This window comes from Emys orbicularis, chromosome 6 (assembly GCF_028017835.1).
Source record: "Emys orbicularis isolate rEmyOrb1 chromosome 6, rEmyOrb1.hap1, whole genome shotgun sequence".
Classification (NCBI taxonomy): Eukaryota; Metazoa; Chordata; order Testudines; family Emydidae; genus Emys; species Emys orbicularis.
The window spans coordinates 45,044,764-45,055,865 of NC_088688.1; the positions used below are offsets into that span (position 1 = coordinate 45,044,764).

Here is an 11,102-nt window from a genome sequence, read left to right on the forward strand (position 1 = left end):
ATATAAAACATGGTTTAAAAGCAAGCATTTTTAATGATTAATTTGCCCTGAGCACTTGGGATGCATTCGCAGCCAGTACAGCTACTGGAAAAGTCTGTTAACATGTCTGGGGATGGAGCGGAAATCCTCCAGGGACATCTCCATGAAGCTCTCCTGGAGGTACTCCAAAAGCCTTGCCACAAGGTTTCTGGGCAGTGCAGCCTTATTCCGTCCTCCATGGTAGGACACTTGACCACGCCATGCTAGTAGCAAGTAATCTGGTATCATTGCCTGACAGAGCCTGGCAGCGTATGGTCCCGGTGTTTGCTGGCATTCAAGCAACATCCGTTCTTTATCTTGCTGTGTAATCCTCAGGAGAGTGATATCGCTTAGGGTAACCTGGTTGAAATAAGGGAATTTAATTAAGGGGACTGAGGTGGCCGTTCCTACTGGGCTGTTTGCCTGTGGCTGAAAAGAAATCCTTCCCTGCATTTAGCCAAGTGCAAAGGGGGGGGGGGGGGAGGATTGGCCCAGAGCTTTTCGCGTTTTGCTAGCAGGGATCTTCCCTGATACCAGCCAGGCGGTGGGGGGAGGGAGAAAGCACTCATCCCAGAGAATTCATGGCGGGTGGGGGGGGGGGGTGTTAGTTTGGTTCCTGCAGGGATCTTCCCTGATACCAGCCACGCGGTGGGGGGAGGGAGAAAGCACTCATCCCAGAGAATTCATGGCGGGTGGGGGGGGGGTGTTAGTTTGGTTCCTGCAGGGATCTTCCCTGATACCAGCCACGCGGTGGGGGGAGGGAGAAAGCACTCATCCCAGAGAATTCATGGCGGGTGGGGGGGGGGTGTTAGTTTGGTTCCTGCAGGGATCTTCCCTGATACCAGCCACGCGGTGGGGGGAGGGAGAAAGCACTCATCCCAGAGAATTGGATGGGGGGGGGGGTTAACCTTCAGCAGCAGAAAACAAGCTAACAGGAAAACTGCAGCACAACGGGCTTTGCTTGGTATGTGGGAAAGCAGGGCGCAGAAGCCTAAAGACAGTGGCTTACCATGGCAGCATGCAAGGTGAATTCTGTTGCCCCGACCTGCGTCTGTGATCTCTAGCAGCAAAGCCACAGGCACTCAATATTAAGAGGCAAAATGCGACCTTGCACAGAAATCACATGTGCTATGTAATGTGAATAGTATACACCGTGAAAGAGTATAAGCATTGTTCTGAAAAATGTATCTTTTAAAAAAATTCTCTCCTTTTTTCACTCCCTCCAGCAGGTGCAAATGTTTCAAGCCTCCCTCCTCCTTCCCGAAGGCTATCCCAGATAAGGCGTCGTAAAAAAAAGACGAGAGAAGAGATGTTTTCCGAAATCATGCAATCCACCAGGAATGAAAGAGCTCATCTGAATGAGTGGAAGGAGACGGTTTGCAAGTATAGGAAAGAAGCCAGTGACCGTGAGGACAGAAGGGACCAACGTGAGGAGAGGAGAGACGCTCGAGATGAGAGGTGGCGGCAGGAAGATCAGAGGAGTCGGGAAGCAACGCTGGGGCTGCTGCGTGAGCAAACAGACATGCTCCGGCGTCTGGTGGAGCTTCAGGAACGGCTGCTGGAGAACAGAGTGCCGCTACAGCCCCTGTATAACCCCCCTACCTCCTCACCATGTTCCATAGCCTCCACACCCAGACGTGTAAGAACACGGGGGGGGAGGCTCCGTACACCCTCCCATTCCACCCCAGTGGACAGCCCAAGCAAAAGGCTGCCATTTTTTTAACCTTTTTTTACTGGGCTTTTCCTTCCCGCAGATCCTCCTCCCAAACCCCACTCAGGTTCTGTGCCGCTACAGCCCCTGTATAACCCCCCTACCTCCTCACCATGTTCCATAGCCTCCACACCCAGACGTGTAAGAACACGGGGGGGGAGGCTCCGTACACCCTCCCATTCCACCCCAGTGGACAGCCCAAGCAAAAGGCTGCCATTTTCTTAACCTTTTTTTACTGGGCTTTTCCTTCCCGCTGATCCTCCTCCCAAACCCCACTCAGGTTCTCTCCCTCTTTTTATAATCAATTAATAAAGAATAAATGATTTTTAAACAATGGTGACTTTATTTCCTTTGAAAGCAAGCTGGGGGAAGGGGGAGGGTGGGTTCCTTACAGAGAATGAGTCAATAAAGGGGGCGGGTTTTCAGGAAGGATAAACAAACATAAATTTCACACTGTAGCCTGGCCAGTCATGAAACTGGTTTTCAAAGCTTCCCTAATGCGCAGCGCTTCATCGTGTGCTCTTCTAATCGCCCTGGTGTCTGGCTGCGAGTAATCAGCAGCCAGGCGATTTGCCTCAGCCTCCCACCCTGCCATAAAGGTCTCCCCCTTGCTCTCACAGAGATTGTGAAGCACACAGCAAGCAGTAATAACAATGGGGATATTGGTTTGGCTGAGGTCTGAGCGAGTCAATAAGGATCGCCAGCGACCTTTTAAACGGCCAAATGCACATTCTACCACCATTCTGCACTTGCTCAGCCTGTAGTTGAACAACTCCTGACTCCTGTCCAGGCTGCCTGTGTATGGCTTCATGAGCCATGGCATTAAGGGGTAGGCTGGGTCCCCAAGAATAACAATTGGCATTTCAACATCCCCCACGGTTATTTTCTGGTCCGGAAAGTAAGTCCCTTGCTGCAGCCGTTTAAACAGATTGGTGTTCCTGAAGACGCGAGCGTCATGAACCCTTCCCGGCCAGCCCACATGGATGTTGGTGAAACGTCCCTTGTGATCCACAAGTGCTTGCAGCACCATTGAGAAGTACCCCTTGCGGTTTATGTACTGGGTACCCTGGTGCTCCGGTGCCAAGATAGGAATATGGGTTCCATCTATTGCCCCACCACAGTTAGGGAATCCCATTGCAGCAAAGCCATCCACTATGACCTGCACATTTCCCAGAGTCACTACCTTTCGTAGCAGCACCTCCGTGATTGCTTTGGCTACTTGCATCACAGCAGCCCCCACAGTAGATTTGCCCACTCCAAATTGATTCCCGACTGACCGGTAGCTGTCTGGCGTTGCAAGCTTCCACAGGGCTATCGCCACTCACTTCTCAACTGTGAGGGCTGCTCTCATCTTGGTATTCTGGCGCTTCAGGGCAGGGGAAAGCAAGTCACAAAGTTCCATGAAAGTGCCCTTACGCATGCGAAAGTTTCTCAGCCACTGGGAATCGTCCCACACCTGCAACACTATGCGGTCCCACCAGTCTGTGCTTGTTTCCCGGGCCCAGAATCGGCGTTCCAAGCCTATAACCTGGCCCATTAACATCATAATCTCCAAAGCACCTGGGCCCGCGGTCTCAGAGAATTCTGTGTCCGTGTCCATGTCCTCATCACGCTGGTCGCTGCGCTGCAATCGCCGCCTCCTCCTCCTCGCCTCTTTTTTCTGGTCCTGTGTAAGCATAAACTCCACGAGAAAGCGCGAGGTGTTTATAATGTTCAAGACTGCGTTCTGGAGCACAACGGGATCCATGCTTGATGCAGAATGGAGTCTGCAGAGTTCACTCAGGAAAAAAGGCGCGAAATGGTTGTCTGCCGTTGCTTTCAGGGAGGGAGGGGGAGGCTGTACCCAGAACTACCTGCGACAATGTTTTTTGCCCCATCATGCACTGGGGTCTCAACCCAGAATTCCAAGGGGGGTGGAGACTGCGGGAACTATGGGATAGCTATGTAAAAGCTACCCACAATGCAACGCTCTGGAAATCGATGCTACTATGGTAGCTTGGACGCAAACCACCGAATTAATGGTGCCTAGTGTGGCCGAATACATTCGAATTTATAAAATCGGTTTCCTAAATTCGAATTATATAAATTCGAATTAATCCTGTAGTGTAGACATACCCTTGGAGTTTGCAGACAGATCCCTGCTTCAAAGAGCTTGCAAATAAGGTCTTTATCCTACAAAACACCTAGCAGCACCCACACCAAACCTAGTGCTGCTTGCTACTTAAGAGTCAATGGGAGTACTCTGAAGAGCCAGAACTATAACAGATAAAGATCTAGCCTTAATGGTTTCCATGCCTCTCCCCAAACGTAAGGGAAATCACTTGTCTGCACAAGTGATTTCCATTAAGTTTTAACAGTACAGTAACTCATGTAACTCCTCACTTAAAGTCCTCCTGGTTAAGTTGTTTAGTTGCTGATCAATTAGGGAACATGCTCGTTTAAAGTTGTGCAATGCTCCTTCTAATGTCGTTTGGCAGCCGCCTCCTTTGTCCACTGCTTGCAGGAAGAGAAGCCGGTTGCAGCTAGCTGGTAGGGGCTTGTAACCAGGGTGGACCGGCAGCCCCCCATTAGCTCCCCCCTCCCTTAAGTTCCCTGTGCTGCAGCTGCCCAGCAGACTATCAAGGCAGTTCAGCTGTCGTTGTCCTGTCCCGTCCCCCCCCCCCCCACTGCCATGTGCTGCTCATGCCCTCTGCCTTGGAGCTGCTCCCAGAGACTCCTGCTTGCTGTGCAGGGTGGGAAGGAGGCGGCTAATGTCAGGGTGTCCCCCTGCCCCCACTCCTGCACCCCGCTTACCCCTTCTCCATATAGAGCAGGGAGGGGACATGGATGGAGAGAGACAGAGAGCTTGGGGCAGCAGCTGCTGTCTCAAATTCTTGATCCACTTAAAAAGACAATGCACTTAAGAGGCAGTGTGCATCTCGCTCTCCCACACACAAGGTGTGGGTCTGTCTCTGTCTGCTATGCTGTCTCCCCTCCCTCCTGTTCGTGCTGCCTTGTGTGAGAGGCTACATTAACAACAATGTGTTAAGCCTTGAGGGCTCAGCTGAGTTCCTCATTTAGCAGCAAGGCATTCCGTGGGAAATATCCCTCCCTCTTCCACCCTCTAACTTCACCACCTCAACCAAGCTTCACAATTATCATAGCTGTGAACTGTATTAAACTGTTTGTTTAAAACATATACTGTGTGTGTGTGTCTATATAATATATAGTTTTTTGTCTGGTGAAAAAAATTTCCCTGGAACCTAACCCTCCCATTTACATTAATTCTTATGGGGAAAATTGGATTCGCTTAACATCGTTTCGCTTAAAGTTGCATTTTTCAGGAACATAACTACAATGTTAAGCAAGGAGTTACTGTAGTTTTGGGAGAGCAGTCTTGTCCCCTCAGCAGCAGCTACCGAGCTGGGGCTGGGAAAGAGGAGGGGGTCTCTCTCCCTCTCTTACCCGCTGCGGCAGCCCCAGAGTTGGAGCTGGGGGGGGGAGGAGGTCTCTTCCCCGGCAGCTGCAGCCCTGGAGCTGGGGAAAGTCGCCTCTTTCTCTGGCCACAGCAGCCCTGCAGGTCCCAAAAATTCCTCCCACCGCCTCTTCTCACCCCACTGCCCCCACCACCTACCTCCTATCTCCCCCACCTCTCCCCACTACTCCCTACCCCCTATTCCCTCCAAGGCCACCAACTCACCTTACATGTGCCTCTTCTCCAGGATCCAGGCACCTAATTAGTGGAGCCACACCTGCACAGCTCCTCTAATTAGGTGGGCAGCCCTTCATTCTCTCGTACGCAGCCGCCCAGGCGCGCACCTTAGAGGGAACTATCCACGGATCACATGAATGGAGCTGTGTCCATGGACCACAGTTTGAGAACCTCTGCTCTAGACAGCAGCGCACACCTTCATGACAGTCCTAATTGTTGAACTACCATCTCTGATGGGTTAGCTAATGACCAGTAGCAATCGGGGGGGTGGAGTGAGGAGGGCGAGCTCTCACATAGCTATGGCCACATGCTTCTCAATATTGAGGGCAGCTTTCATGTAGGTGTTCCATTGAACCAGTTTGAGTTCTGCACAGATTTCTAGGAAAGTGGATTTTCACATCCTGAAGTTCTGCAGCCACTGCTCATCATCCCAGATTAATAACACTATTTTATTCCACCAGTCAGCACTAGTTAGCAGAGCCCAAAAGCAGGGTTCCATGAAAAAATGTAGGGGAAGTCTCTGCTTAATTTCAAACTTCCTTTTTGCAGGTGGCCTTAGTGCCCTGGTTTTGAAATCATAGCATGAATATAGATGTGCTGTTTACAGTCATCACTATGAGGACTGAGAGATCGCAAGCATTTCTCCTCCATGCAGCCTGACATTGGTTTGAACATGGCGCAGTTCAGCCACGTTCAAAGCACTCTGAGAATGGGCAGTTCAGTGGGTTGACTTTTTTGAAAAACTGGCAACCAACAGGTATTGCTTAACTTTTTTGTATTTAATTTAAATTTTAATAGCTTATAACTGTAGGCCATAACATTGATTGTAAATTTCAAATTAAATATTCATGTTTATTGTCAAAAAAGAAAAAATGTATTTAATTTAAAAAAAATCTGATTAAAAATTGAGGTTTTTTTATCTTAAATAAATAATCAACAATCTTTATCCACCTGCTCAGTAGAAACTCTGCCACAAGACACACCTGACCAAGCAGTCTCCCCTCATTAGTTTGTGGTTACACTTAAACCCCACCACCACCACCACCAAGATGTGAAAGACATACAAAACAGGTGAAAAAGGCTATATTGTTAAATATATTGTACATAAAGTTATAAAATGTACACAATAAAACTGAGGGGGGGGGGAATCATCATCATCACTTTAATCTATAACCTTCAGCATTACTACTACTAACAACTAGCTCTTATTTTTCATCCATAGATCTCAAAGCACTTTACCAATAGCAGGTAAAATAGTAGATAAAATTGTGTTCAGAACACAAAAATTGTGTTCAGAACACAAAAATTGTGTTCAGAACACAAAAATTGTGATTTAAGCTGTCAGTGTTGTGGGATTGTATGTAACTTTTTACAGGATATGCAAATACACCTACTTGGGATATGCAGGAACTCAGCCTTTTGAAGCTTCACTCTGAGAAGGAAATGCATTACCTATTCACAGTCTCTTCAAAGACCAAAGCTGGATAAAGGAGGGACTCACCTATTCATGACTTTGGCTAGGTCTACACTACGGGGGTGGGGGGGGGTGGTGTCAACCTAAGATACGCAACTTCAGCTACGTGAATAGCGTAGCTGAAGTGGCATATTTTAGGTCGACTTACCTGGCTGTGAAGATGGCGGCGAGTCGACCGCTGCCGCACCGCCGTCGACTCCGCTTCCGCCTCTTGCCGCGGTGGATTTCCGGAGTCGACGGAAGAGCCATCGGGGATCGATTTTATCGCGTCTTCACTAGACGCGATAAGTCGATCCCCAATAGATCGATTGCTACCCGCCGATTCAGCGGGTAGTGAAGACGTGCCCTTTATGTGCTTGTTCTGAACTGAAGCTGTGATGAACTTGTAACCACAGGGAAAATTCTTCTGTGGGGTTCAAAGGACTAATCACCAACCAGAGCCCTTGCTGGAGTGAGGGAGTGATCTCTGGTAAGCTTACTAGCATATGGGTAGGTTCTTTTATTATTTTTAATATGTTTTTCTTGTAATGCTTATACAGTAACTCCTCACTTAACATCCTCCCACTTAACGTTGTTTCGAAGTTACGTTGCTGCTCCATTAGGGAACATGCTCATTTAAAGTTGTGCAATTCTCCCTTATAACAACATCTGGCTGACTTTACAAGGAAGCATTGCACAAGTTCCTCTTCTCCGCCTCCTCCCCACCCCTCCCTCCCTCCCAGCGCTTCACCCGCCGTCAAACAGCTGTTTGGCGGAGCTTAGGACTTTCTGGGAGGGAGGGAGGGAGGGAGCGAACGAGCGGGGAAGCTGCTCCCTCCCCGGCAGGCAAGGCCACCCGGAACGGAGAGGCTTTAGGGGCTGCAGGGCCCTAGGCTAAGGGGGGCCGGGGCCCTGGCCTGCAGCTCTAAAGCCCCTTTTGGAATGCGGCCCTGCGAGCATGGGCTGGAGGACTCAGGAGGAGCAGGGGCAGCCGCGCAGCCAGCGGCCAGAGAGAAGCAGCGCTTTCCCCTTCAAAGCCAGCCAGAGGCGCTTTCCCCTTCCTTTGAAGGGGAAAGCGCCGCTTCTCTCCAGCCGCTGGCTGCGCGGCTGCCCCTGCTCCTCCTGAGTCCTCCGGCCCGTGCTCGCAGAGCCGCATTCTGAAAGGGGCTTTAGAGCTGCAGACCAGGGCCCCGGCCCCCCTTAGCCTAGGACCCTGCAGCCCCTAAAGCCCCTGCATACCGGGTGGCCCTGCCTGCCGGGGGGAGGAGGGGTAGCACCCAGAATCGCGGCTCCCAGAATCACGGCCATGGGGGTGATGCCACGCTGCACAGAGCCACCTGCACACTCCCTGCACCAAACAGGAGCTGCCCCAGGTAAGTGCTCTGCACCTCCTGCCTGCCCCAGCCCTGAGCGCCCTCCCGCACCCTAACTCCCTCCCACACCCTAACACCCTCCCAGACACTGCACCCCCAGCCCTGAGCCCCAGGAGGAGAATGGAGAAAAAAGAATTAAAAACAGGGGGAAGGGGGAGATGAGAGAGAATGCTCCCCCCACGGGGGGCCCCAAAAATGAAGCTGAGCATAGGGCCCCACTAACTCTAAATCCACCACTGGTGGGAGGGGGAGGAGCAGAGAAGCGCTGCGTCTCCACTCCTCCCCCTCCCTCGCAGAAAGTCCTAAGCCCTGCTAAACAGCTGTTTGGCGGCAGGGAAGCGCTGGGAGGAAGTGGGAGGAGCGGGGACACAGCGTGCTCCGAGGAGGAGGTGGAGTGGGGCTGGGAAGAGGCAGGCCTGGAGCATCCCCCGACAAAGTCAGCACCTGTTTTTCTAGGGAGGAAGCTGCTGCTGCACAAGGTGCTTCTTAGCGTCCTTGCCTGCCTCATTGTCTGCAGCGGGCTGTGCCTGTGTGGGGTAAGCCAGGGGCACCTCCCCACCACAGCACAGTACAGTACTGTACAGTCCATAATGCCTTTTGTCTGCCCCAAAAAAATTTCCTTGGAACCTAACCCCCCGCATTTACATTGAATCTTATGGGGAAATTGGATTTGTTTAACATCGTTTCACTTAAAGTTGCATTTTTCAGGAACATAACTACAACATTAAGTGAGGAGTTACTGTACCTTAAGAATAACTATACTTGATTAAAAAGAGCTGAGGGTAACTTAACTGTGACAATAACATTGTTTACTATCTTTGAGGAGAAAAGCAAAGCAAAGCAGGCTGACTGCTGGAGAATTCACAGTATAAGCAGGGAGCTGTGCAGTCTGCAGCCAGGAGGCTAGAGTGGGTGCTCTTGCTAGCCCAGAGGAGGAATACAGGTGCAGTTGCCCTGTATTGTGACACTGAACACTTGAGCCATAAAAACAGCTAATGAAGAGGAAAGGGAGGGGTAATCAAAAAGGAGATTGAGCAAAGTCTTGAGGGCTGAAGCTCTACTGATAGTGAAGGAGGAATTCTCAACCCTGAATATTACAAACAGCAGGCCAAGAAGTGAAAATCTTCAAAGACCCTTATATTATGTATCTTAATTTCATAAAAAGAGAGCAAAGGTTTGCCTCCCGTTGCTACCCAAATACCATTACAACATGAGCTTTAGAAATAGCAAGGTTGGCGAAACTTAAGAGGAGAAATAACAAGACTTGAATGTTTGGGGAAGGTAGGAAAACTAAAGGAAGGATCTAGTGGCTTGTTTAATTTTTGAACTTTAACTCCAGTCCAAGATAACCATGATCTGCAGTTATTGCACCAGTTAGAAATCCTTGCATTATAACAAAATACCTGAGACCAGAAAAATGGAATCTTTGCTAACAGAAGGGGGGGAAGACTGAAAATGAAGGAACCAACCTTAAGTTTTTTAAAAAATGTATTTCCTTTGATGTGGAAGTTTTTATGGGTGGTGACTGTGAAATGTGTTTTTTTTAGAAGACTAACACCAGGTCTAGGATTTGTTTTAGATCGTCATGTTGCCTTTGCCTTTTTGTTATTACACATCAGCCCGATCGTCTAGCACTTATTGCTTGGAAGGGGTGCGATCACTTGTACACACAGATCCGCTGCGTAACATCTACTGCCTGGTGCCTATGGGACAAGCCCGCAGAGTTACTACAGCGATCATCGGCCCTTCTCCCGGACGCAGAGCTACAGCCGCCTCCAGCGGTCTCCATAGCCTCCTCCCAATAGCCGCAGCGGGGCGCCGCTGCCGGGCGAAGGGAGACGCTACAGTGTAACAGGGCAAAGCCCCTCTCAGGTGTCCGGGCCCCTACCCAGCCTGGAGAAGGGGAGTGGAAGGGAGGCTGGGCCTGCGGGAGCCTCATAGCGCGGGGGTGTCGGGCAGGCCTGGAGGTGCGGACCTGAAGGCGTCTCTGCCCTGTTTTCCTGGGCACAAAGGCAGACTCCCGGGGCCTGCCGCGGAAGGACGGACGTGCAGGCAGCCCCCCGCGGGGTGCGGTCGCCCTCGGCGAATAGAAGACGCACCGGCCCCAAGCTAGAAGGGGAAGGAATGTTCCGCCCCGGGAGTCGCCCGAAGCCCCAGAGAGCCGGCCTCGCCCTCACCTTGAAGGGGTTGTTGAGGTCCGGGTCCGCGAAGGGGTTACTGTCGAAGTCTGACATGGCGGGGGCGGACGGGCGCTGTGATCACCGGGCGGCGGCGGCTCCACTCCAGCGCCCCACAATCTACCCCCGAACCGATGTCACAAGCAGATCCGGCCTAGATCCCGCCCCTTGCCCGAGCAGCCAGCCAGCGAGATCCAAAATGGCTGCTCCGGAAGTGAGGTATTAGGCGAGGCAATACCATCTTTACGCCTGGAAAGGGGACACTACACTGGGGGAGGAATGGTACCGTCTCATGGAACCCAACCCAGGATAATCTTGTCCCGCCTCAAAATGCCCGTCTTGAAACCTCGCCGCCACCCAGTTAGAAGGGGACTCTGACCCTGTTGCCTGAACCACGAGGGTCTGGCTTCCGCTTCTCATCCGCTTGGGAGTGGGGGGTTGGCCTGTTCTATTCCCGCCCACCCCCCATTGCCGGCTCAGAAAGGGTGGGTGTGGTTGGGGGGCGGGGAAGAATAAGAAAAGTAATGAGTCAGACTCCCAGTAATTGCGTGGTTTAAGAGTCATGGGATTTCTCTCTCACACATACTCTTCTCTTTGGCTTTGAGGCTGTAGAGTCCACGTAGGTCACGTTTTCAGGCTTTTTTCTGGAAGTCTGAGGGCTAGAACTTTGCTTTGTTAC

The 11,102-nt window shown here is 51.1% G+C and overlaps 1 protein-coding gene across 1 annotated transcript in view; it reads right to left on the reverse strand.

Moving 5' to 3' along the window:
* SCAMP1 (secretory carrier membrane protein 1) overlaps positions 1 to 10,584 on the reverse strand; it is a 74,762-nt gene extending 64,178 nt beyond the window's left edge. The window contains exon 1 of the mRNA XM_065406004.1: positions 10,424 to 10,584. Coding sequence (XP_065262076.1) covers positions 10,424 to 10,480 — 57 coding nt within the window. The 5' untranslated portion in view covers positions 10,481 to 10,584. The remainder of the gene's footprint in view (positions 1 to 10,423) is intronic.
* Between the last annotated feature and the right edge of the window lie 518 nt (positions 10,585 to 11,102).